The 27,048-nt window shown below is 46.0% G+C and overlaps 2 protein-coding genes across 13 annotated transcripts in view; one reads left to right on the top strand and one right to left on the bottom strand.

Moving 5' to 3' along the window:
* The window catches only part of GGT1 (gamma-glutamyltransferase 1), a 44,784-nt gene extending 22,651 nt beyond the window's left edge, over positions 1–22,133 (top strand). For 6 of the 10 annotated variants that reach the window (XM_021412512.1, XM_021412510.1, XM_021412513.1 and 3 more), the window contains 12 exons: positions 12,312–12,479; positions 13,110–13,237; positions 13,462–13,551; positions 14,258–14,450; positions 15,610–15,767; positions 16,632–16,781; positions 16,926–17,062; positions 17,865–18,052; positions 18,897–19,024; positions 19,586–19,698; positions 20,740–20,853; positions 21,172–22,133. In XM_021412512.1, coding sequence (XP_021268187.1) covers positions 12,316–12,479; positions 13,110–13,237; positions 13,462–13,551; positions 14,258–14,450; positions 15,610–15,767; positions 16,632–16,781; positions 16,926–17,062; positions 17,865–18,052; positions 18,897–19,024; positions 19,586–19,698; positions 20,740–20,853; positions 21,172–21,318 — 1,710 coding nt within the window. In that variant the 5' untranslated portion in view covers positions 12,312–12,315 and the 3' untranslated portion in view covers positions 21,319–22,133. The other 4 variants (XM_021412507.1, XM_021412514.1, XM_021412515.1 and 1 more) reach the window with 4 other exon arrangements.
* GGT5 (gamma-glutamyltransferase 5) overlaps positions 23,948–27,048 on the bottom strand; it is a 35,919-nt gene continuing 32,818 nt past the window's right edge. For all 3 annotated transcript variants that reach the window (XM_021412518.1, XM_021412520.1, XM_021412517.1), the window contains 2 exons: positions 26,468–26,575; positions 23,948–26,231 (listed from right to left, as the gene is read on the bottom strand). In XM_021412518.1, the coding sequence (XP_021268193.1) occupies positions 26,085–26,231; positions 26,468–26,575 (255 nt within the window). In that variant the 3' untranslated portion in view covers positions 23,948–26,084. The remainder of the gene's footprint in view (positions 26,232–26,467; positions 26,576–27,048) is intronic.

Genomic DNA, 27,048 nt, shown 5'->3' with positions numbered 1-27,048 from the left:
GGTGGTAACTTAAAAATGGTGTTAAGTAGAACACATTTTTGCAATGATGAGAATTTGGCGATCTGGACAGCTCGTGATGTTTGGGAGCGTTGTGCTTTAACCCCAGCAGGCTGGTCAGCACCGCCCAGCCCCTTGCTGGCTCTGCCCAGGTGAGGTGGGGGAGAGAATCAGAAAGGTAGAAGTGCAAGGACTCACGGAGTGGGATAAAGCCAAGGAACCCCCAAAGTGACAGAACAAGAGGGAATAGTTTTAGATCCTGTTTCTGTAATTTACAGTCTTACATATGTCAGAAAAAGTCCATCCTAGATGTGAAAAAAAGATCGTTATAAAAAATATATATTATGGAGCTGTCCCAGAAGTTAGAAGTGGATCTGACTCTGGTTTTGGTCTGGTTTGCTTTGTACCTGTTTTGGTTCCTCTGATGCTCAAACAAAGCAGCCACAAGTCTTTAAGGTCAGTGAGATTCGGAGCATGATTTGGCGTATGGGAACTCTAAAAGTGTTTTAAATGGTTCCCTTCCTTCTGCTGGCACGGTGTTATGCAAATGGGATAGGGGAGATCTCTGATTGAAAACTAACTCAATAGGGAAGGAGAAAAAGGAACATCCTTCCCTGGCCAATTGCACAAGGAGCTCTGCTTTGTGAGAGTCATTCCTATGTCTTCCTTCCCTGCCCAGACCTACAAACTAGCCGTGGAGGATCCTGTTGGTGTGGGATTTTGATGGAATGAGTTGGGCATTTCTTTGCATGAAGCTGGTGTCATCGCTAGCAGGTGGTGGTAACTCTGTGGCTTCCCTCTGTGACACCCTGGAGCAGTTCTTGCCTTTTCTGGTTGTCTCAGCTGAGAAGATACTTGCATCACTGTTAGTCCTGGCATCTCCTGCTATACAGCCGTACCAGAGATACTCAGCTAATAGTGTATAAGCTCCAGGTTGGTCAGGCTCTATCCTAATGCATGCCATGGCCTCTTGCAGCCAACCAAACCCTTCAGTGAAAGATAAAAGACGATAATGACGGAAGTTGAAAATGATTTTTTTTTTTTTTTTTTCCTTTGGAGAGCGTTGGTACATCCTTGAGAGATTTCCTCTCCATTCAGAGGCTACAAGACTTCCTCTGATGGAGAAGGGCAGGATGTACCTCTCAAGAGCTTCCCAGGTCAGTGGCCAGGACAATCCGTTTTACGTGATAAACGTTCCTTCACCTCCGCAGGGCTCCCAGTCCTCTGGCCCTGAGTTGGGCAGTGCTCCAGCATCAGCTAACTGGGGAGAGTGTAGGAGTGGGTATGGTGGCAGTGATGCTGTAATGCAGAGAGCAACCTTGCTACCAGAGCTTGTGCCGTGGGCAAAGCCAGCAACTGGCAAGGCATTGCTTGATGCGTGAAGAAACGACTGCCAGAACAAATTCACTCCTGGGACCCAACATCAAGCTATTGTCCTCATTCAAGTCTGATCTTTCCTTGCTCTCCACCCTTCATGCTGTTCCGCTTACCATGAGAAAGTACGGCACGGAAAGTGTCTGATCACTGTTCCCAGCTTGCCCTGTGAGCCAGCAGTTCTTCGGGGGGGGTGGTCAGGGGCTGTGCCTTTACTGCCCGAAAATAGAGCTTCATTACATCACCTCCTCATCTGACCACTCCCATATATAGTCTTGCTGTCACCCAGCTTTTGAAATCCTTGCTTCTGAGAACCCTTGAGGAATAAGAGGCAAGAGAGCAGGGCAGAAGTGCCTTCCTCTGGTGTTGCCAGCAGAAGGTGAACTGCGCCCAGGGAGAGCAGAGCTTTCAAAGCAGTGAGTAAACAGCGTGATTTTATCGTATTGTCTTGGTGTTTTGGTTGGATTGGGGCATGAAATAGAGGAGTCGTTTCTTTCCCTGTGTTACATCTTTCCTGCTCTTTAGTCACGCTTTATGAAGGGTGTTTCACAAGCCTTTGAACTCAGGTTTGTAGAGTGTTTCTCTTCTATAGGGATTGCCAGGTCTCAATCTACCTTATTGACTTTGGCTTCTCTCAACTCGTTTCCATATTAATAAAGGCCAGGTCACAGGTGTCAGAGTCTTGATCTGTTTTGCAAATGTAACTTAAATTGCAACACTGGGCAAGTTATTTAACCTCTGTGTGGCCCATTCAGCTCTTGAAGATGCCCTGTCTACAACCTGCTTGCTTATGGTCTTCATTCCTAATTGAGATGGAAGAATTTTGCTGAAAAGTTGATGTTTAGGGCCATGAAACTGAGTCACAATTTTCCCATGGTTTTGCCTGTAGTATGAGTGGACATCAAGCAATGACAAGTATTATTAACAGGTACAAGGAGGAAGGCTGGGAGGCAGGTGCAGAGCCAGAAGGGTGTGGGTATTGTGGAATGGTATTGGGGGTTACTTCCAGAAGCAGAATGTGGGAGAGACTTCCAGCTCAGGAGCCCGAGAGAGAACTGAGCTATCAAGGGCAACTGCATTTGTGTGTAAAGGAACAGATTCTGCCCAGGAAAACAAATATTTAGACATCTGAGGGACCAGAACAGTGCCTAGGAGACTGTGTGCTCATTGCCAGAACAAACGGCGCCCTCAGACATGTGCGTGGACATCAAAGACCTGGTCATTGTTATTCAAAGCCGCTCCACCGCAATCTATCTCATTTATTTGTAAAGCCTTTATTTAGCAAAAGCAAGTGAATCTAAGCAGGCAGTATGATTTATTTTTTTTTTTTTTAAATAAGTGAATCTAAGCAGGTAGTGTGATTTTTTTTCTTTTTTTCTGTTGGAAGCTGAGTTCTTCTCCAAGTTCCCCTGAAGTTTGTGGAAATCTCTTTAGTGAATGCAGCCCTAAGGCCATTTTTCAGTTTGGAATCTGTATTTTTTTCCTGCTCAGATGCTCCACACTCAATAAATAGTTACATCGTGTGTCAATATTGTTAAACAAACCTTCTGCAAAGGACTAAGGAAGTCCAAACTTCAGCTGTGTTCCGAGCACCTCAAAGTGCGTGCAAAGGGCAGGCTATGCTGAAGAAACATCTGCCCTTGGGAGCATGCATCATATTTTTGCCCTTTCGTTTTCCCCTTTCCCACACTTCAGTATTTTTCTGTTGTCCTATCTGCCTCCTTCACTCCGTCTTCCTCCATTTTCTCTTCCAGCACTTTAGAGATTTTCTCTTTCTCCCGTTATTCCACCTTCTTTCCTTCTCTCTTCCTTCACTAGCCCTCTCCCCTGTTTTGTTCCAGCACGGTGAGGTTGAGTGAAGCCGTGTCAGACTGCTGAGCTGATCGCAGGCTGCTGTGGGCAAGGCAGGTCTGGCTGCAAGAAGGCAGGTCTGGCTGCACAAACGCAGTGCCATTGGTGGCCAGATAGGAAGGCTTTGCAAAGATGAAAGGGCTTCATAAAGCTGCTAAATAAACGGTACAGATTAGTCTTGGAAAATTGAGTTTGACGTAAAATTTGGGAGTATTGACTGAGTCTAGGTGGCGGCTGATAAATTTATCAGTGAGGAAAGGTAATAAAAGAAGATCCTTGAACAGAAGACAGTAACCACTTTCAGTAGGGAGGGACTGGAACATTTGTGTTGATTGTCAGATAGGACTTCAGTTTTAATGACCTGGTCCTTGTTCCTGTCATTGTGTGCAACTTCGATATATGGGGTTATTGTAGAAAATCACGGACCAACTTGAACAGAAGATAGGAAATAACATCCTTTATTATCCAAATCAAGAATGCGCTCTTGAAAAATGAATACCAGAGTAGTAAATTGCTACCTCTTCCATGCTTCCATCATCTTTATTTGGCTACAGGATGACATGAGATATAAAGAAATCTCAGGAAATATCTGTTTGCATTGACCTTTATAACCAAAGCCATATAGTCTGCACATCACTATGGCTGTCATAATCCATTTGGGTACCTCATACCACTGTTCATTTAGATTTGTTAGATTCATTTAGATTCATTCTAAGTTCATTTAGATTTATCTCCCTTCTGATTATAAGGATCATAATGAAAATCAGAATCCATTGGCTTCATAACGTTATTAATGTTGCCAGTGGCGTGAATCAGAAAAGTACAACTTCAGAAGGCTCTATCAAATTTTTCCCTCTTAAAACATATCTCAGTGGTCTTGCTTAGCAGGAAGCAGCCTTACACGCAACTAATGTGTGTTATGGAGTACTCAGGACCTCTCTGATGCTTACATTGGGATAGTACTGGATTGCAATGTTGTTCTGTTAGAGGAGAAAGATACCCTCATTTTGCAGGTTAGCTAGTTTTTCATGAGGACATCTATTAACTTCTGTTCCGAAGATGTATTTATTAAAATATCAGGAAATGGAGAGCTTGGATTGTGTGTTCCGCAATACAAAGGAGAAGTCTGAATAGGAGACTCAATTACACGATATATGTGGCCAGCTATTGCTGGTGTCATTTCCTGAAATTCTTACTGGAAAACCCCTGAGTGATGAGGGAAGAAGGAAAAAGAGAAACCACTCAGAAGTGCCTTCATGCTTCCTGATGCTTTCCAGTATCTGCAAGCTCCATGGAAGGGCTGTGAAGGTATTAATTCATACAATGACAAGCGTGCTCCTTTAGAGCAAGAGATTTCACCTGCTAATTTTTAGAGTGTCAAAGGTGGTCACATCATGCACACCACAAGCAGAAAGAGGCAGCAAGCCCTGCAGAAGGTGCTTTTTTCTTTTTTTGTAATGCACTTCCATGAACCACGCTATTTCTGTTTGAGGTGTGGCTCTTCTGCTTAGTCATAACAGGACAATCTATTGGATTAATGACTACACAGAGATAAGTGACTTTCCCAAAGCCACGTACAACTGAAATGCTGTAGCTGTAGCGCAACCTGTGTATAGCGAGCTATTCACCTCTCAGAACCAGAAGTACTACCTTCAGATTTCTTAACGTCCTCTGACCCCATCTTCAACTCCCCTCCTTGTCCATAAGTGAAAGAATAACTTGCTGGGGAGTGTCCAACTTGTTCCAGCTCTGTGCTGGTGAGGACATGCCACAGATGAGACTGCATCACCCTTGAAGAAGGCCGTAGGACTTGACTTTCAGTAACAGGGGCAAAGAGTAAAAGTTCTTTTCCCGGTCCGCTCGCTTAGGTGTGAAAGACTAAAAGTACTAAATGTTAGTTTGTTGGGGGCAAAGAGCGCATATCTTTCCACGCAGCTTGTTTTGTTATTTTGTTTTGCTGCTCCTGCTACAGTCTTTCCCATGAAGTACCATGAGACTCACATCAGTGCATTAGGTACAGTGAGAGCAGGCTGTGTCGCTGGCTGAGTGAGACCTGGACTATGAATATGTACTTTAAACTGGCTGATAGGAACAGCAGGTTCCTGAGCCTTCAGAGTGTTTCCCATGCCGGTACCTGCTTTCCTGATAGCTTCTATTCTGCTCAATAGTTGGACAATAGTTGGAGGGAGCTGCCCTCTTCAAAGGGGCATTAGAAAGTCCTTTTTGAAAGATGGGCCCATGCTAACTCCCTTCCAAACATCTCCAGGCTGGAATGCCCATGTTTTATAACAAGAATTTGAATAGAAAGGAGATGCAGTTTTAAGGAGAGGAGGTACGACTTGTGTTCCCGAAGTTCTTGCTCTTGGATCTAAGACAAACTTTATTCATGATTCACTGCAGTATAGGCACCATCCCTCTGATGTAAGTAAGGATCCAGTGCGTCAAAGGTTGGAATGGGACAGAGGAACTGGACAGGTTTGGAATTGAGACATGAAACTACTGATCCTGGTAGGTTAAAAGATAGCATCTAGCAGTGCTGACTGGCATCCAGGCAGACTTTGCTTCCTCCAGTGTTTGCAGGACAGCCTGCTGACTGAAGAACCAGCGTAGGATGTACGGGCTTGGAGCCCAAGTTTCAGGTAGGCTATGATTTGTCTGTGCTGTGTTCTGGATGGGCATTCAACTCTCATGTTCAAGTTGGCTCTGAGATGTCTAGCAAGACGCATACAGAAGGAGGGAGATAAGCTTTTGTTGCTGAGTAATTAGAGTCCAAGGGCAGATATTGCACCTTGAATTTGGGTTACTGCTGGGGTTTATGCTACGCTGCTCAGTGGCAAGTGAGCTGCAGTCTTTGGTCTGCAACTGGAAGCTCTACAAACAGTGCAAACAGACACAGGATTATTTCTCAAAAGCTTCAGTGAGGTTTAGTGGTGGAGGACAGGTTTCTCCATCTCTAGATGCCTGCTCTGCCATCCTCCCTGCTAAGGGAATGGGTGGTATGAGTGTGTCATCTCATTGCAGCTAGAGAATTAATCTGAACTAAAAGCGATGACATTTTAAGGTAGTGTGTAGCTATGATTGCTGAAGAACTGAGCTGTGACTTCGCGTGGCAGGTGGTTGCTCCCACTTGACACAGGGATCAAACGCAGTCACAAACTGAATCTGTTAGTGTGTCTGGGTTTAAGCTGCAAGGTACAGGCACTGTAAAACCCAAATGTGAGCTATGAGGGCACCATTTGGTTGGGCAAGAGGCGCATTGACAGTACAGGACCCCGTGGAAGTGGGCACTTGGTGTGACCATGTTATTTGTTCCATTGCTTAGCCAGAATTTAAGAGCTATCACCAAGGTATGGGAAGATTCATCTTTGATCATGTAGTAAGAGTCAAAAAATGAAGAATGATTCTGCTGGTGATAGGCAACGTTTATGAGTGCTAAGATAGGCGTATTAAAGGGTGTTGGCTCTTGACTCTTCACCTAGTCAATGATTGCTTAAGCATTCGTCTGGAACTGTGAATTCAAAAGTAATGAGTTTCAATGGGTTAATCTCTGTAAGTGGAGCTGTACAAATATCAAATAGTACAGCAAGCTTTGGAGAGCTTTTAAGGAAAGACAAGTGCTTACTGCTAGTGCTACAGGAACGTACTAGTTCGAGAAAGGGATTCACTGCTGCAGAAAGGATATTCAAAGGATATCAATAAATAAGCATCTGTGCAAAAGGACAGAACGGACTGGGAAATACTCTCGAGAGGTAAGGGGAAGTTAGAAATGACATAAATTAAGCCATTGCCCTCAGCCTTGAGGTGCTGTGTGGGATTTCTTAAGCAACAGGACATGGAACAGTATGTTTTTTTAATACATCAGATGGAAGTTTGCATAAAGAGAATGGTAGGACCCGACTATTCCACGTGAGTAAGCCCAGGTCTAATAAACAGCTCCTGGTTTATTGGAAGAAGATAATCTGAAAACATATTTTGCAAGTGGTGGGAGAATTAAACTATCCTAATTAAATGTTTTGATTTTAAATGGGAAGCGAGTGGAACAGCGGTGTTCTGAATGACTTTGTAAAACTTTAATAACACCCATTTTTTGAGATGGAGGATTACCTCTGGCTTTGGCATCATGCCCTTGTAGAGTTGCTCTGAGGCCTTTCTATCTATAAAGTACCTGTGTGCACATATAAGCCCTCAGTGCCAGGCTTGATGAAGAGAATGCTGAAGGCTTTTAACCTGTGCCTGAGGAGAGGGAGGCAGCAAGATGTACAGGGCACAGGCAGTGGGACAGGGACAGACATGGAGGCGTTGGCTGTGCAGAAAGTTGAATGGGGCTGTCGTATTTCTCTGGTGAAGCAGCAGCATAGGATTAGTACGTGGGGACTGCTCTGTGCCCCTGCTCTGGGCAGGACCAGTGCCCAGGTCTGAATTTGGAAGCCTCTTTGAGCTTCTTCACAGCTTGACTGAACACTGCTTTAGTTCCCTCATTGCTGGTGGAGATGAAGACTGCATAAGACTTCAACTTGAATATCTCCTGGTGGGTGAATACCAAAATGGATTCGTTGTAAATTCTAGCCTAACACCAGAGCATAACTCCTGTCTCATTTAGTGACCCCCAAAAAAGGACTTAGGTTTAAAATATGTTTGTTTGCTTTGAATTCCAACTACTTCAGCATTTACATCACAGTTCTCTACGGAAGCCTGTGTAAGACTTGGATCAGGAAGGATTTCCTTTGGAAGGGGAGGTAGTTGTTGGTCACTTGTTTGAAGTCTCTCAATGGCATCATGTGGACGAAATGGGAATAGCTATGGAAAAATGCCTGCTGCTCCCCTTCGAGATCAGTACCTGGCAGGAGACTCTGCTTGTCTGTGTGCATGGGTGTTGGTAGGAGAACCAGATCAGAGGCATCCCAGTGACTGCTACTGAGTAAAAGGCCTAAGGGGAAAAAGTATTTAGCACAGGAACTTGTAGATTGGAATCTCAAGTGGCTTAAGTACATGTCTTATTGCAGTAACTGCAGGGCAAGGCTGCATAGGGAGGCTCGTGTGGGAAATTTTTGTTTGAGATTTTGTTGAGAACAAAAATTTTATTTTTGTTCTCAAAAGGATAGTGCTTAGAAGCTTACGTCTATCCCAACAAAGCTACAGAAGAGCAGGGTTATACGTAATTGCTAACAAAGTCACAAAGCTCTCTGCCATTCGGGCTAATCCAAACCTGTTGGTAGAAATACTGCATCTGAGCCATTCCGATTCTGCCCAGCTGTAAGCAGCCTGCACCAGCTCACTGCTGCTTTGGGACCATTTGTGGAGAGGTGTGAAGATTCCACTGCAGAGAGCTCTAACCTGGTAGGCAGGAGGCAAGTTTGATGTTAAAGGTACATTTGTAATCTTCAGTCAGCCCTTGTGTAAGGTGTTTATCCGCTGGCCTTTGGGTGATTATAGCATATATTAGCCTTCCACAGCCTAAGAGCTGTGGATTATGTAATGAAGGAGTGCTTGGTTGGGAACGGGCAACCTAAGCTTCAGACCTGGTGTAAAACATGCCCTAGAAGACATAGAAACCAATTTTAGTAGGAAAAGGGCAAAAGACCCTGAAGAGTTAGCCAGGGTCATGCTAAATCATACGGAACTGCTAAAAACCAAAAATATATACAAAGGTACAATATGGGTAGCCCAGAATAACAAACAGGCCTTGCTACCTTTTCTCCCTGTGGAAGAGGAAGGAATAGATAAACTCACAGAAATAGTTCTGGGCAGCAGTAGTGTACTTTCTGTGTTGCTTTTGTCCTACTTTTCTTCAATGCAAGCTCTCTTGGAGCGAATAACCCCAGCTAATTAGCTGCTCAGAGGCTGATGAGTCTGGATATTGCTGCAGATGAAAGCAGAAGTTGCTGCCCACTGTTCTTAGTGACAGCTGAGGGAAGTTAGCACAGTTATACCCAAGGATTTAAACTGTCATCTGGCTAATTAGGTGTGAGTACAGACCCCCTAGTGCTATGGCTTCCCACAGATGAAGGAACAATTTGCTTTGTTTGTTACACCACCTCTCGGTGAGCTCCCAGTGAGAAGAAAAAGCTATGTGATGCGTTGGGGACCCAGCAACGGCTTGATAGGAACGCATGTCACTGGCTGACGTCTGAATGTGGCCTGGCCCCATGGTAGGCTGCTGGGAACAGCTCTAGGAAGTAAGTGCTAAAACAGATCTTCTGCAGGAAGGCAGGATGCACGTACCTGATCTTGAAGTACAGTGTCAGCCCAAGTAGCTGTCTTAAGGTCTTCTGTATTCCTCAGGTGGCTCCACCTACGTGATCAGTTGTGGGCACCTTGGTTAGGTTGTCATATAATGGTGGGTCAATTATGGGACCTCTGCTATCAGCAAAAAAAAAGACACTGATGGTTGACTCTATATAACAGCAGTGTATGAAAACAGTATTTCAATTCTCGCTTATTAATATCTGTTTAAATACGGTAATGTTATTGATATGGATTTGACTTTGGGTTCACCCCCCCACACCCTTTATTTCTCCTGGGCTTTCCCTGGCAAGTTCCTTGTCTCTGCAGCACACCCACACACCGCTGACAGAGCAGCTCAGATGCTGTGACCTCAGCCTGACCACTGCCTACCCTGTTGCACCAGAACTCCTCTAGCTCAAAACTAAAGGGCTGGGCTCTCTGCTGTGCTACGGCCAGGAGGGCAGTATGGGCTGCATGCAGGATGTGGATAGACTGCGTGCCCACAGAAGAGATCACGAAGCTTATGGGAGTTGAGCAGGTGGTTGAGGTAGAGGGGATTATTCTCACCTGTGTTTGCTCTCTGCTGTTGCAGAAGAGAACGCCTGGGGCTGGCAGGCAGCTGGGAGCTGTGCCTGGGGCACACACAGTGAGCTGGTGGGCTCTTGGGGTCAGTGCACTCACCTGGCAGCTGGGCATGCAGCACTGAGCTCTTCAGAGGGCTGAGAGATACTTGTGAGGGTCATCCGAATCCAGAGAGGAGGTGAAAGAGAGAGCAAAGGTATCATCTGAGATCTCCCCTCCTCTCGTGCTCTTGCATGACAAGGCAGCAAATCCTTGCAGGAGCCCAGCAGCGAGCAGGCAGCTGTGGGGAACCACGTAGTGCAAGCCAGGAGCACATGGGTTAACGCACCAGCACCGGGCTGGGGTCACTGCAGGCTGGAGGGACAGCCCAGATGAAACAAAGTACCTTCTGCCTAGCTGGAGTGCAGATAAAAGATCCCATGGCATTTCTTGTGAAGCCTGGAGGAGACTGCCAGTGCTGAAGCCGGATTCTCTCTGCCAACAAACAAAACTGTCTTTAAACTCCGAGGCTGTGTGTGAGCTTTTGTTGGGGACATAATAGCTTCTCTGTTTCCCTGCACAGCAACTGCTCTGCAAACACACCAGTCGCCTCTTTTAAAAGTAGTTGAGTGTAAATCAAGTTCTGAACCTGGAAGGAGGTTTCATCCATTTACCTTTCACTGACCTTGGTTGACATTTGTTTACAGAACAGCACATACAGCACATTGACACCCTGATTTGAGTCGCCTTACTTGGAAGCTGACGTCTTTTGTGCTCTGAGACTCGCAGCTAAAAGGCTTGGATAGAAAATGGATATTCTCTTCTTTGAAATAAGCAGAATGGGAGTGAGGCTGACGGGCAGCGCTTGCCAATCTCCTCCCTTTGAGGAGTGCTTCATTTTGGCTGTCCTGGCCTGTTTCCTCCAGTTAGGTCAGCATTGGCGCACTCATTGCTTCCTTGCTCTGCTGCTGCTGCAAGGCACCAAGTGCTCTTCTGACTGCTGGAGGTTCCTCTGCTTTGGGCAGCTGCGTAGCCACAGAGGGTGGGCTTGGTGGATCCACGCTTCACTCCCAGTGCCATGCATTGGTTTGTCTCTGAGAACAGCAGGTGCTTTGGTAAGGTAAAGGGTATCTTGGCTATTGCACAAGTGTAGTAGTCATGGTGATAACCCAAACCTGCACTGAACTGGGGGAAGTTGGTTCCTAAAAGTGCTATGATGAATTTAGGTCTTTTTGCTAGAATAGTTCTGTAATGGGAAAGGAAATTGGCAAAAGAATAGTTATTATTCAAGATGTATTTCATGAACTGTCAGTCCTAGCAAGATGTCAATGACTCTCCATCCCCTCAGTAGCTCTTAACTTATCCTGGTGTGTGTCTGGAACACCCTTGCTGCAGATCTCCTCAGTGCCCTGTGCTCACCCATTGATGAGTGATAGCCTCGTCCACCCCAAGAGCATCTTCATGCAGGATGGGAAAATGTGGAGACATGAGCACTGGCAGTTGCCTTCTAGAAGTGGCAGGCTCAGGGGAAAGCTGCTCTATCCAAGGACCCTGAGCAGGAGGGGTGTTACGTTCATGCTGGGTAGTGCCAAATAGCTTTGGCCAAGGGGACTTGTTAGTGGCTAGCATGTGTGTTGTAGTGATCAGTGAGGCTAAAGCTCTCAATTTTTTCACTGAAGATGATGTGACTCAAAACTAACACAGATTGCTACCCAAGTCATAGCTGCTGGTTTGGGGCCTTTTCATTTCAGGGACTTTAATATTTCCGAGCTGTTACCCTAGGGCTTCCAGGAGTCCCTGGAGTGCTCGCTGAAGTAGATCACTCTACAAATGGTGTGGTGGTAAAGGGGAAGCTAAGCTTTGGAGTTATTACAACAGTTGTCCTGCACAGAGGTGGCAGTGGCACAGAGAGACCATAACAGCAGTGCCCGTAGAATAGATCTTGATATGAATCTAAGCATGGACATATTTGGAAGAGCCACTCTGTGAGAGGTCTGGGGAAGGAGGTAGCTGCTCGCTGCCTGCAGCTCAGAAGTCTGTAGAAACCCACTGACAAGCAAGGGCTGGAAAGGCAGGAGGAGCATCACCCTGATGTGACTGTCAAGGCCAGAATTGGGCTCTCATCTCCTCCGGTTACTCCTTCTAAAACCACCCATCCATCTGCAGAGCTGCCAGCTGCTGGGGAAAGAGGGGAAACGGTGGATATGGAAGAAGCCAGATGAACAGCCTGCTCTTGTGCCTGATCACCTGTTCCCTAGCAGCCCCAGAAGCAGCAAGGTTGATGATCCTGTCTCTTCCCACAGAAAGATGAGGAAACGCTATGTGGTGACCGGGGTCCTGACTGCAATCCTGCTGGGGCTCATCTTGTTCCTGGCACTCTTCTTTGGGCTGCGCTCCGACTCAGGGGATGCACACATCTATAAGAGGGCAGCTGTGGCTACAGACGCAGGGCCGTGCTCAATAATTGGAAGGTAACTGCTAATTCCGCTGCAACTCTTGTTGTCTGTGAAGCACAAGACAAAACTGTGCTGTTTCAGTGGTGCGCAGATGCAACCTTGGCAGCTGCACAGCACACTCAGCTCCCTGTAGATTGAGGAGGCTGTAAGTAAACCTGGGCCCTCACCATGCCCAACCAATGTTAATGCAGTCGCTCAAAGACAGTGCAGTAGACAAAGATTCCCTAGGCGCAGAATCAGTAGGAATGAAAGATGCTTTTCAAACTCTTTTAAAATACCTTTATCAAGCAGTTCTCCAGTTCTAAATGTACGTGCTGCAGATTTCAGGCTCCTTATTCTCATGTATAATGAATGTGGCCGGGTTGTCAGTCTCCCCCAGGTACTTTGACACATCTTGCTGCTTTCAGGCCAGTTCGGATGTCTCTTTAATGAGGATTGACCTGGTCTGTACCCAGACCATTAAGCTCTCTTCTCTAAGGTGGTAGAAGCTCTAAGCTGTTTGTGGGGAACCCATAGATCAGGTGTGGATAAAAGGACGCTAGAGATGATTTGTCATTTCTGCTCTGATGAGGTGACCCCAGAGCTCACAGACAGCTGAGACGCTGTAGCGTGTTGCCATAAGATGCCTTCTCTTCTGCTGCACAGGGACATCCTTCAGCAAGGTGGATCTGCGGTGGATGCTGCGATTGCAGCTCTGCTCTGTGTAGGACTCATGAACGCTCACAGCATGGGCATTGGAGGGGGGCTCTTCTTTACCATCTACAACAGCACAGGTAAGCGACAGGGCTGTGCACATCTGGAACGGTTCTGCCCCTCCACCTAAAGCACAGGTGCTACCTGAGTCAAGGTAAGATACTGGCTCTCCCGGTCTCTGAGGGAGCACACTGTCCACAAAATAACTGCCAAGAAACTGCTTCCCAGTGATTGGGCTTATTCTGCACAGACCGGGGTGCTGAGTTCAGAGCTAAACGTGATCTTCCTTCCTCTGTCTTCAAAGGAAATGTGGAAATCATTAATGCGAGAGAGGTGGCTCCTAAAGGAGCATCAGAGGACATGTTTAGGAACGACACACAGACCTCTCAGAAAGGTAAAGGCAAAGGCTCTTTCACTGCTTTGGGAGACCACCTAACTCCAGTATGAGATGCCACTGACCTGTCTGGATTAATAACATGTTTCTATGATTACGTTTTTGTTTTGCTGAAGATTTCTCACCTACATCTTTCAAGAAATGTCCACAGTCTGCACCCTCTCTTCACAAGGAAATAAAAAAATAATGTTCTTCAGACTAGTTAGTCACCTCAGCACTTACTGCTCTTCATAAAAATGCAGGTGATTTCAAAGAACTGAGGATGACCTGTTCCGTATCTGTCATCTTTTCTTTCCATCTCTGCTTAAAACTTAGCTCTTGTCAGTTCACGTGCCTCTAAGTACCTGTGATGGTGGCTTCCACTGATGGTTCAGAAGCTCCAGAGAAGAAGCAGTGATTCCATTTCAGGGATGTGTTTTTCTAATCAAAAGTAGAAAGAAATGCTAACCAGTTCTCTTTATGGTGACTCCTGGAACTGGAGCAGAAAGGAGCCTTGGGGTAGGGCTGATAAGCGTGTTGAACCATGTATGCATGGGCTGAGCTGGTAATAGTTTGCATTATCCCTACCTAAATCCTAGGCCAACAGATAAGCCCTCCTCTACTTACTACTGCAATAATATCTTTTCCTTTTTTGTTTTCTTTTTCTTTTCTTTTTTTTTTTTTTCTCCTTGCTACTGAAGACTTACACATTTCTTCTCTGCTGCAGGAGGACTCTCCATTGCTGTTCCAGGAGAAATCCGTGGCTATGAACTGGCACACAAACGTCATGGCAAACTGCCATGGAGAGACTTGTTTCTGCCCAGTGTCAAGTTGGCAAGAGAAGGATTCCCTATTGGGAAAGGCCTTGCAGCAGCCATGAAATCAAAAGAACAGTCGATTGAAAGCAATCCTTCACTATGGTAGGTAGAGCAGTTGCAGATCTGCTTAGAGAAAGCTGGGATTACTGCATCCTAGCTGAAGAGTGTCTGTGTAATGTAGTGTCTGTGAGGGTTTGCCTCCTCTCCAGTGATTGTACTCACTGTGCTTGCCAGTGTTCCAGCCACCTGAAGGTGCTAAATCATGTGGCCAATTTTGGGAATGTTCAGTCCTGACTTTGAAAGGGAGATTAATTCTGTTCTTAAAGTGTGTTTGTCTGAGCAGAGATGAGGTACGTACTGCGATGAATCTGTCAGATGGCAGTGTTTGTCTGAATCCCCAGCCTGTCCTCTTGCTCTGAGCACACTAAGCTAATCTTACCTGCGTTTTGGGAAATTGCAGAGCGTGTTCCTCTTCCTGAATATCACATCTGCTGTCGGGGAGTGGGTTTCTGGGTCATCTCTTCCTCTGCAGTCAGCCTTCCCAGAGCAATGCCTCTGATCATCCACTTCTGGCAGTGACTGTGAGCATGAAGGGTTTTAAATGCACTTCCACTTGCAGTCCCACGGTGTCTGTATCCAGCTCTACTTGAGATCATGCTTCGTCTTTTCTTTTCCTGCCAGCTGCAGGTTGGTTTGTGATGCAAATGGGATGTACCAGCCTGTGCTCCTGTACTTCCATCTGGCAGGCCCACAGCATCACATCCATGATCCCTGATGAAGGAAATAGACAGGGACCTGTCTACTTGAAAGTGCTCTGACCATTAGGAATCACAATGCATTCTTCTGGACTTTGAGCCACATGGAAACTCCTGGAAGCTTTGAGCCTTGTACCATCATAGCCTGTGCTCTGAGCTGAACCGCTTGGCTTCCAGAACAGCAGTCCCTCGTGGGTGTCATGAGGCAGCTGTTAACCCAAGGAACAGGCAGGGGAGTGGTCTGCCTTGTGACAAAGACTGACAATCCCTCCTGCAGGCTTCACTGAGCAAATTCTGAGCAATGTGGAATCTCAAGTCAGAATCCACTATTCACTTTCATGTCCCTATGCGAGGTATCAAGACCCATGGGGCAGAGCTCAGGCAGTTCCTCTTCAGGACGACAACCTGAAGACAGATTTGACTAAATCTGTGTTAGCTGATACAGGTACGCATGGTTTTGAAGTTGTCTCTCAGATCTGGTCTTCTTAATCTCCTTTCTCTGTCAGTGAAGTGTTCTGCAGAGACGGGAAAATCCTGCGCGAAGGCGATATCATCAAGATGCCTAAATTAGCCAACACGTACCAGACTATAGCCGATGAAGGAGCAGATGCCTTTTACACAGGAAGCCTGGCAAAACAGATCATTGCTGACATCCAGAGTGCAGGTAAGAAACAGAACATCTGTCCACAACAGCGTGAGTGACCTGAGTGCTGCAGCTCCATGTGCAGGGAGGAGCTGTGAGCTGCAGAAGCCTTGGAAGCAGCTCACGCCTGCTGCCTGAAATCCCACCTCTGAAATCTGTGGCAACAGGAGGCACCAAAGAAGCCATTAGCACTGTAATGGGTGCATTTGAAACTCAGTCAGAAATGGGCAGTATATTCTCTTTATTTCTGTACCATATAGTCTAGCAAGCCTATGCATTTCTGGACGTAGTGTAGTAGATACATGCTGCTTACGGAGCCTGAACCTAACGAGCTTCTACCTCAAATGATACATAACGTGGTCCTGTAAACTCTCAACGTATTTAATCTTTCAGCACCACTAGATGGTGGTAGCATCCTATTCTTCCTAGCTAGCATCCTCTAGCTTCAGTGAATTTCACGTGCAAAGGTCATTTCCTGGCTTTATTTGTGATAGTTAATTACTGCCTTCCCCTTTCTGATAAGAAAAGCATTGGAAAATATGTGTTATTCTGCTTGTGGGGTAGCACAAAGCATCTGCATTCAACAGCTGCATCTTTCTGCTGTAAACAGGGTTCTTAAAGGACATTTTGTTCCCTGACATTGCTGGTGTCCTTTATAGATATAGATGGATTGCCAGATTTTTGGCTGCCGTAAATTAGTCCAGCTTCAATATTAGGCTATCTGAGCCTCAGCTGGATCTATCAAGGAATAAATTCTCCTGTGCAACTTTCTGGATTTGTCTGTGATCCCTCCTGTTCTCGCTGTGATGCCTGGCAGTAGAGCATTCCCTTCTCTTCCCACCAGGGACCACACAAACCAACCTACAGTTTCCTTTTCTGTTCTAGGGGGCATTATCTCGATGGAAGACATGCAGAACTACAGAGCAACGGTGATGGAAGACCCCATAGAGGTCACGCTTGGGGAGTTTACCCTCTACACACCTACTGCCCCCCTGAGCGGCCCGGTGCTAGCCCTCATTTTCAACATACTGAAAGGTGAGAGTGCCACTGAGCAGGGCCGTACGGGCAGCAGGAGTAGAGACTGAGTTTCAAGATGGCCCCATCTGACACAGTTTTATTAGCAAACCATTGAGTATGTGTTTTCCTTTGTGTTCACAGTGGTTTGTCTTCTGTTGCCAGGATATAATTTCTCCGCTGACAGCATCAGAACTGTGGAGGAGAAAGGCCTGACTTACCATCGCATCGTGGAGGCCTTTCGCTTTGCCTACGCCAAGAGGACTTTGCTGGGAGATCCAAAGTTTGTCAACATTACAGAGGTACCTGGCAAAAGCCTTTTCTTTCTGCAACACCCAGGCTGGCTGGAACGTGACACTTTGATTTTGGGTGACTAAACAGGCACTGAAATATCTCTGAATCAAGTGGCTAAGCTGTGAGGGATATAAATGGAGGAAACCTTTCTGCTGTTAGGAAAAACAAAATCCTCAATTGACCAGGAGCATTTGAGTTTGGTCAGGGCTAACCCTCCCTGTTTTTGTAGTCTTTGGAGCCTTATGCAGTAGATGATACTCCCAGCACCCCCGTAGCTCTCTAACCACAGTCCTGCCTATAGTAAGTGGACCTACGGATGGGAAGGGGTGAGGCAGGATCCCTGCTTTTCCCAGCTTCATACTTTGTGCTTTTACTTCGTGAGTCTCCAAAAGCAGCAGGATCTGAGCACGGCCCATCTTGATGGACACAAATTTGCAGCTTACCAAGCAATGACCAGAGCCTTGGTCTAGTCCTCTCAACCTGATCCCTCTTCTCTCATCTCTGAAGCAAGTGTAGCAGTGCTTGCCTACACCTTACAGCAGTGTTGAGGACAGCTTTCCATAGATCTACAGTAATGGATACTGATTAAATTCCCACACGAAGGGGTGCATTGTGCAGCTTCTTCCGTGACTGCTTAAAATGCTCTTTGGTACAATGTCCATCTTTCAAGAAGAAGGAAAACCCCTGCTGGAAAACTATAGCCTCACTGCTGGGATTTGCCTCTCTTCTGTGGTCTGAAGTGTTGGATATCAGCCTCATAACTACATGGCTCTTAATCTGCTGAGTAACTGCATTGGATTTCTCTGACAGGCAATCAGAAACATGACGTCTGAGTTCTTTGCGGATAGTCTCCGAAGGAAAATCACAGACAACACCTCCCATCCAATTGAATACTACGAGCCAGAATATTACACTGCAGATAGTGCCGGCACATCCCACCTCTCCATTGTGGCTGATGATGGCAGTGCTGTGTCCGCCACCAGCACCATCAACCAATAGTATGAGCTCAGACCTTGCTTCTGTGTAGGCCTCTGCCATCTTCCTAGTGCTGGTTCTGTGGTTGGTATAAAACATCACTGAGCTGTCGTCTCTGTAGTAGGGCAGTGATGGGTAGCACTGTTAATAGGCACTTCTACTGCTGAGCTTGCAGGTCAGTTCTTATTGCTGAGACGTGTATAGTTGGGTCAGAGCACAAGATGCGTGAAGTGGGGTCCTCTCCTCTGTCATGTTGGGTTCACCCACCAAGGAAACATCCACTGCATCTGGATTTTCCCACAAGCACTGTTATTGCTGCAGGCTCTGATTTCCCAGGCATCTGGAAGGAATTTGAGTTGATGCAGCTGGCCTGATAGTGCAGTGTGTGGCTTCGGGTGCTGCCAGGAAGAGTTGTGTTCTGTATATACGGCCTGAAGCTGGGGGGAAAGAGGGGAGTGAGGGGAGGAGGGTTTGTTCTGTCCATACAAAAAGCCTCTCACTTGACACATCTAAGCAAAATGCCAACAGTTCCCAATTGTGACTGCCTTTGAGCTATGCTGCCTCTGAAAGGAGTGCAGGACTGCCCGGCTGGAAAGGGAATTAGTTGAATTTCTCTGCTGTGCTGTTTCTCCCTTTAGGTTCCGTGCAGGGGAGCTATACAGCAGCACTCTGGGACTGCCTTTCCTCTTTGTGTAGTTGTGTGTTCCTGGTATGAACTGCTTCCTTCCCCGCAAAGGGTGACGGAATGTCCTTTGCAACAGAAGGGAGTGGAGAGTTACTCCTATCAAATCCCACATTTCACACTGCAGTAATTCACCTGAAGTTCTTCCTGGTTTTGACATGTCTGTGCTGACTTGTTTTGTCTAGCTTTGGCTCTGATGTACTATCCAATGTGACTGGAATCATATATAATGATGAGATGGATGACTTCAGCTCACCTCACATTGTCAATGGATTTGGGATCCCTCCTTCTCCAGCAAATTTCATAGCACCAGGTAGCTACAAACTTCCTTCCTATCTTATTCTTGAAGCTGTATCTTGCATTAGTATGCACTGTCCAGCTGTCTCTCTGTGCTCTGCTGGGATCGGTAGGGTAGCTCCAGGTAGCCCCATCTCATGCCCCTAACTTAAACACCCTCCCTGCTCCATTGCTGCTTCCTGCAGAGCCATCTCATTGCAGCTAATGTGGGCTGGGGTTCTATCCCCTTCCTGTACCTCACACTTTGGAGAGAGACAGGGAAGTGACAGGACAGAAAGGGAAATCCCACGGTGTTGGGAAGGCAGCTGCATAACAGACAACCCCAACTGGGACAGCACCATCAGCCCCTACAAGCAACCTTCAGCCCCGACATAGAAGACCAGGGTTAAGCTTTATGTTGTGGTAGCAAGGAGGAGATTTGTACAGGGGACACTGGGACCCCCAGGGGACGAACAAAAGGTGAGGTGAGTTAGGAAGGTGGATGTGGAAACTCTGGGTTTAGATGGGGAGCAGGCGCTGGCAGTCGGTGAGTTACAGGTGGAAAACTGAGCCTCCGTTGCATCTGTGTCCCCAACAGGTAAACAGCCGTTGTCCTCCATGTGCCCCTCCATCTTGGTGGATAAAACAAAAAAGATCAGGATGGTGGTTGGTGCTTCTGGAGGAGCAAAAATAACCACAGCAACAGCACTGGTATGTGATGATGTGGGCAAAGCAATGTGGGGGAGAGGCTGTGTTTGGGGAAATGATTCAAGTCTCTGCCTGCGATGTGACCATAGCCATGGCTTCCTGCTGCAGGCCTGGGAGCTGAAGTAGAGGGTCCTGCCTGGCCTTCCAAGGGCCAGACCTCCAATCCCAACTCCTGCCAGAGAGACTAAGGGCCTCTCACTAAGTTACTCCCTTCTGTGACTCCAGGTCTTTTCCTTTGGCAAGTTGTTCTTACCTCTTGCAAGAGATTTGTGACTTTAGTTTAGCTTTGACTTCTGGATCTCCATGAACTAGTCTCATTGCCTAGTTTAGAGCCGTTCTCACCCAAGCTCCTATATTTTGGGTGAAAGTCGTGCAGAAGAGCTAAATAAGAACTTTTGCCAATATCAGACCACCTGACAGGGTCCCTGTGAGCTGCTGTGACAACCATTGAAAGGCCCAGTTAGACCCAAAGTGACGACAAGGGAAAGCTGTCGTCTTGTGCAAGTGCACAGCCATTCAGAGCACCACGCTGGATCCTGCTTTCTAGCTAGGGTAGAGGAGAAGTCTCTGCAAGAAATGCTGTTACAAGCAGCTTCTGAAGCTCTTGATGCTGAGGCTATTTTCACTTGCCAGCGGCTTCGAGCTGCAATCTTAGCAAGTGGGGATGGGTTTAAGGAAACCAGTTGCACAGCAGCAAGAAGCTGTAAGTGTACGTTTGCACTGAGCTGCTGTATGCCAAACAAGCCAGCAGTGCCTTACTCACAGCAGGATAAATCCAGCTACAGTAGCCTGAGGATCTCATCCTTTTCCTGTGTTGATTTTGGCCAACTGTGGTCTGTTTGTGTGGGAATCATCCTAAGCATATACAACCTGGCTTGCTGCAGTGTACCTGTGAGAGGGAGTGCTGGAAGCAGAGGGAACTACAATTTACATTTTCTATGTGCTCTAGTGAACATCCTTCAGAAATCTCTGCCTTTCTTGCTACAAGAGTCAGGTCTCCTTGAAGGCAAGGAACTAACACTGAGGCTTCTCTGCATCTCACAGGCAATCATCAATTCCATCTGGTTTGGTTATGATTTGAAGAAAGCAGTGGAAGAGCCCAGAATTCATGATCAGCTGTTTCCCAACATCACGGAGCTTGAGGAGCAAGTAGAGAAGGTTTGTCTGACTTGAGGCTGTGGTGTTACGAGCTTTTTGTCTGGGGCTGGCCTTACAGTGTTGGGAAGACATGTGCATGTGGAAAATTATTATGCGTTGCCAAATGTTCCTAGGGGAGCAGTATTAAAGCTGACACAGGTCAGTACTGGGCTGTTTGAGTATACTTTGAGTCTCAGTTTCATGAAAGAGAGACAGCATGTAGTTCTAGGAGACCTACGTAATGCAGGCACTGCATGCTGGGCTATATGTGGAAGTCACAGAGTGCAGCACATGTGCAGTTTCTCTCTCCTGTTGTCCTCATGCACTTCTGCATTTCAGGGTGTAGAAGAACAACTACAGCTGAGAAAACACGACACCACGCGGGCGAGCAACGGCATTTCGGTTGTGCAAGCCGTTCTCAGAACAGATGGTGGATGGGCTGCAGCCTCTGATTCCCGGAAAGGTGGTTTCCCTGCAGGCTACTGACCCAGTTCAGCTCTTCTTCATCAGTGGGTTAGTGACACTGAGGTGCGTCTGGGGGAAAGATCCTTTAAGTCTGCAATTCAGGGACTTTTTAAGAAGAAAGGGAACACATTTGCCAGTGGTTCTGTTGACAGCGCTGGGACTTACTTAGGTTCTCAACGATCACACCCGAAGTGCCTCGTGCCACAGCAGTGTGCTAAAACAAACATCTCTATCAGGATGTGACCTACTTGGAGAGTCTGTTCTGCCTTGAAGAGTTTGATCCCTGCCTCCTCTCCATCTCATGAAGTCAGATTGGGTATCCAGTTTTTGAAGAAGATCAGGCTCACCCAAGCTGCAGGAAGCGTTTCTGCTAGGAGGAATGTCCCTGTCACAGCTAGAGAAGAGATTTCTTTCTTGTTTGAGTAGACAGGAGTTACAGGACCCCGAGGACAAACTGATAGACCTGTGCCATAGCAGGGAGCTCAGCTCCAAACTGGGATAACCCTTTACAAACTCACCACTCTTTCTTTATTAAAAAAGATGTTTTCTGCTCTTCACTTCAGCTGATGGTTGGAGATGAGCGGGTAACTGGGGAAGTGGCTTCAAACTTTCTTATGTTTTTGTTGAGAAGGTCTAAAGGGAAGATGCTGCCTGTAAACCTCTGAGCACAACTAAAACCAATAAAAACGGTGTCACAGTTTTCTTGCCCGCACAGCCGATATTGCCAAAAGGGATGGTGAGAGTCTGCCTGAACAAAGTTCTCCTGGGATTTTGCTTTCTTGTTCACTCCTTTGTTGAAGCTATGAGTGAAAATATAGTTATATAGCCAAAACAAACTTTTATTTTTTCTCCAGTTTGCTTCCATCACACTGCAGGCCCGGAGTCTGAGGAAATGAAACCTCTAAAAAGCATGCTGCAGCTGGTCGTTTGAAGGTAAGCTGCAATTAATCAGTCAGTGAGCTCTCAGTAATCTGTGCCTGACTTGGAATGGCTGACGGGGTCAATGCCTATACATGAATAGGTGTTGGTGTTCTCTTACTGGCACGGACTGAGATACCACATCAGATAAACTTTGCCTAAGCAAAGTTTATCTGACAGCGCTTCCCGATGCTGTCAGGCTTCAGGGGTGTTTATGAAATCTTGGTAACAGTGGTAACTAATCACATCTGTTGGGCTGGGTGAAACTTCCTCTCAGTTGGTAAGAGCCTCAAAATACAGAATGAACAGAAGAGAAAATGAAAGTCTGAGATGTTAGGCATTACACACTACCTCTTTCCCAGTAGTTGCTGGAATTGATGTGAGTCTAGCTTCAAGGCATAAAATGATAGTGAGATAGTCTATGCTTTTCAAAGGGTTATGACTCTGAGGTATGTATGTGCTTATATAACTCACTAAATAAGTGACTTGTACTGAAAGGAGCCTGGGATGTGCTCTGTGTGTCTTTTTCCTGAGCTGTCACTGATGAGGAGGTATTCAGTGCAGCTAAGGCAGTAATTAATTGTAAACAGTGCAGTCATTGTGTTCCTGGAAGAATTGAGCTTGGTTTGAGGCCAAACCTGTATGTTGGTGGTTGTTTTGGGGTTTTTTTTGCGGAACTGTGACTTCAACTTTTCCCCCTCCTGTAATTCTAGGATAGCTGTCAGTCAGTGCCAGGCTGCAGTTTAAATCCAGTGTGTGGGTGTATTTTAGGAAGTTTAAGTACAAGGCTGTGTGTGATGCAGTGTCAGCTGATAATTGTTGGAAATACTTGGCTCATTGGACACAGAACTAGCTGAGCTCTTTCTTGGCCAAGTGAGATCTGAATTCAGTTTCACACCTTCACTTCATACACACACTCACGTCAGAGCCACTTTGTCAGACTGCCTCTCTGCTACCATCTGTTGCACAGCAACAACGTGTAAGGGATTAGTGGTGGGAAGGTTCAGCCTCTACTGCCATACCAACATCCACCTCTGGCATCTGATATAATGAAAATAGGAGGAATTAATTTCGGAGCATCCCTTGTAAATGAAATTTGCTATGCACTAAATAAACATACTGAAACCTCACAGTCACTGCAGTTAGTAGCATGTGCTCTGAAACTGGGCTAACAAACTGGTTTCTGGGAAATGACAAGCATGAGTAACTCCTGCTGAATTGCTTTTAGCAGTTTGGGGCACGTAAGCCATTCTTTCCTTCCTGAATTTACTACATCTGGTCAGAAAACTTCCCTATTTATAACCTATTTTACAAAATTTCCCTTCTGGAGGGTTTAGTTTTTAACCATGGCTAAAAACACTTCTGTTTTAAATTATTCTTATAAATGCATTTGCATTCTTTACTTTGCAGAACTGCTGGGTTTTTTTTCATCTACTTAACAGTATCACTACAAAGGACGCATAAAACTAAACATGACCAAGGCCTTTGACTCTACATCCTACACTTTTTAAAGCAGACTACAGACACTCACCCATGCTGCAATACCCATGTGCATCTCATTTGGACGCAGCTGTCCATAGGGCATGCACATCTCCCAGCTGCTTTGGTTCCATGTTCCACTCCTCACGCTGCACTGAGATATCTCTGTATCAGTAGGTGAATGTCAGTGAAAGTAAGTGGGTAGGTAAGTCCTTGCTCAAACAACTGCTTGCGCCTTAGGCTAGGCGGCAGCTGAAGGTTTAAAAACACTTTATTAAAAATATAATTAATTTAAAGAAGACTTTGATAGAAAACAGAGCAGCCTATGTACAGCAGTGCTTTAAAAGTCCATGTAAGTCGACTAATTATAAAAATAACGCTCTTCTGTTGGCATCAGCATGAATGGGAAGAGCCCAACCTGGGAGACTGTTGATTCCAGCAGCACTGAGGAGGTGGCAGGGAAAGAGGGAGGTACAGACCTCAGCTTCACGAGGTGTTTTGTTTGTTGGTGAGGAATCCAGGACTGGATCTGCACACATTCCTTTCTGCCTTGCAAATGAAATCTGTGACACGTTCTGAAAATGCTTAATTAGTTGGCTCAGTTTCAATATTAAGAGCAAAGCAGTTAAGTTGCAGTGAGTGCTGGTCTGCAGATAATATTCCCATGGCTTCATTGTGAGCAGCAGCTGTGATAGTGTACTGGAAAGGTGATACGCTGCATTGGCTGGATAACTGAGGTGTGCTTTACCCTTTGGTACATCAGAAGTGAAGGGAATCAGGAGGATCAGTTACTTTATGGCTTGGTTTTTCTGGAAGTGAGACATGATGGAGCATGGCCCAGGCACTGCCCTGAAGCATAATAGCAAAGCAAGAACTGCTCACCCTGGCTTTAGCCAGTGCCATTTTGGTTGCTTTTCTGTAAGCTCTAAGCAGTTGGTCAAGCTGCAGATCTTGCTAAAGCCAGGATCCAGTCTGGCTCATCTGTCTGGCTCGAGGCAGCTTCACTCAGAACATCATTAAAATTCATCTGACGTCTGAGATTTCAGCAAGTCACTGACTTACTGACAAAATTTGTGGTTAAGAATGTAGACTTCTTATTACTCACCTCGCTTTGATTACAACAGTGCATGTGGATGGTCTGGTTTGAGTTTGCTTTAATTGCCTGTGCTCAAATACTTGTTGCAGTGGCTACAGAGGAAGGGTATTTGTTTGTGTAGTAGAAATATCAAGGGTTGCGTGGGAGGTGAGAATTAACATGGGAGTTGGGGGGGGGCTCTGCTAGTGCCTACCTGGCTTGACTTCACTGTCAGAAACACTCATACAATACTGTCTGTGTCCATAGGAAAGTAAAATTCACGAGCTTTCAGAAAATGGAAGTTGCTGGTTATTTGAGAAGTGCCTTGTTAGATATTTCTACTTGTTTTAACATTAGATTCCTTTGGCCATCTTAAGCAGGGTAAGGTTACAGAGTCATTGCAGAGGCCCTCTCATATCCAGATGAATGGGTTCAGGTCTCTCCTCCAGTAGCTCCCAAATGGTCGTGCAATTTCATTCTTGTAATCTTTAGGTAACACTTGAGATTACTTGTGGTGAACAGGGAGTTGGAGCATCTACTCAGGCTATGGGAGAAGAGTTTTGCATCTGCATCACTTTTCAACAGTCTTGGTGTTTGCCTGGCCAGGATACGCTGACGCCTACAAAATAACTCTTCTGATCATATATCCTTTGCATTTTGAAGAAAGTTATAAAGCTTCAAAAGCAGTATAGTGTTTCTTCAGCTACTATCTTCACCTGCCTTCCCAAACTACTTATCTGCTGCAGGCACTGAGAGGAAGAACTGGCATAGATGGGGATTCTCTTATTACAGGGAGAGGCATCACCGAGGACCGAAGCTGAGGCCTCTCCCTCTCAGGAGCAGCAACTTCACATCGCCCCAGAGGAGGTTTATTCTTTAGGTGAGCAGTAGGCAGGGTTGAATAAGGCTTCAGCTCATGGGTTCCATTCTATCTTCAAAGCTAGTGCTATAGTGCACTGAGTTCATCTGCCATTCTTTGGGAAAAGTAGGGCTCCTCTGGATGGGAGAACCAAGAGGTAGAGCATGAAGTTGTGCTTTCTTCTCTTTCCTAACCCACCACTGAAGCCCAAATGCATACAGTTTTATAATCCTGACCCTACAGACGTTTCTTGCAATCCTTAGGAACAAAATAGTTACTCAGTTACTTCACATTGCTGAGCCCCAGTAATTAGAAGCTTATCATGGTAACAGCTTGAAAGAAACCAACTCTGTTCTTAACCGAGACTCTCCAGCAGCAGTGGAAGATGCATGAATATGAATCTAGACATCTCCTGTGGTTTTGACTAGAATAGAGACATTGTGATGGCATTTCATGCTAATATCCAGCTGATTTCCCCAGCTTCCTTTTATCAGAGTAAGCAGAGATGCATTTTCCTTCCTTGGAAACTCCCTGCACCACATTCATTGAGATTTCAACTTTCTGTTCTTTGTGTCCTCTTTTCAGCAGGCTCTTCCTAACATCCTGCAGGAGGGAGAGCATAAAAAAAAAAAAAAAAGAGTAAATGGGGCAGGGACCTGAGGTCCTGGTGTTGCCACGTGTGGAAATGAAGTATGTATATGCAGCGTCAGGTCAAGAGAGCGTGATTCAAGCGAGGAGGAGGTTAGCTAGAAGCAAAATACAGATTATTCAGGAGTTACAGAAGCAATCTCCTTCCCAACAAAAGGAGATGATGGGAAGATCCAACCAAGGCTGCTCACCTCACTGAAGTGTTTCTCAAACAGGATACTGTCTTTGTCGGTATGCATGATGGGAGATGAAATGGCACGTTCCAAGTCATAACCAAACCACAGCTTGTTTATAATGGCCTGCAATGAAACAAATCCCACGCTAACTGAAGATACTGAATAAGAACCCGAACCACACATTGTCTTCCTCAACACTGGGGTAAACCCTGACCAAATCCTGCCCATGGGATTGTGCAAACTGGTCTATAAGAAGTCATGCAAGCCTAAACATCCTTTTGTGGCAACCAACAGGACATGTCCAGGGCAAAACAGAGTGAGCACATAATGATACTTCCCACAATGCTTTTCCCCAGGCCAAAGAGGTGCCCTTCAATTCAACCACAATGATGGATTCTGAATACTTTTCTACTGATGGTGGTTCTTTCTATTTTCATATTTTATAGAAAATGTCCTGTATGGAGAAGTTCTGCAGCAAAATTGTATGTTACGTTTACAGGCTTTTTGAACCTGTTAATCTTTTTTTGTTCTATCTCTGGTATCAATGACAGTGAACAATCCTTTCTTCACTTCTCCAAGTCACTGGCTTTACAGAT

Source organism: Numida meleagris, chromosome 14 (assembly GCF_002078875.1).
Source record: "Numida meleagris isolate 19003 breed g44 Domestic line chromosome 14, NumMel1.0, whole genome shotgun sequence".
Taxonomy (NCBI): domain Eukaryota; kingdom Metazoa; phylum Chordata; class Aves; order Galliformes; family Numididae; genus Numida; species Numida meleagris.
Note: the sequence above shows the minus strand (reverse complement) of the source record. Positions and strands in the feature narration are given on the sequence as shown.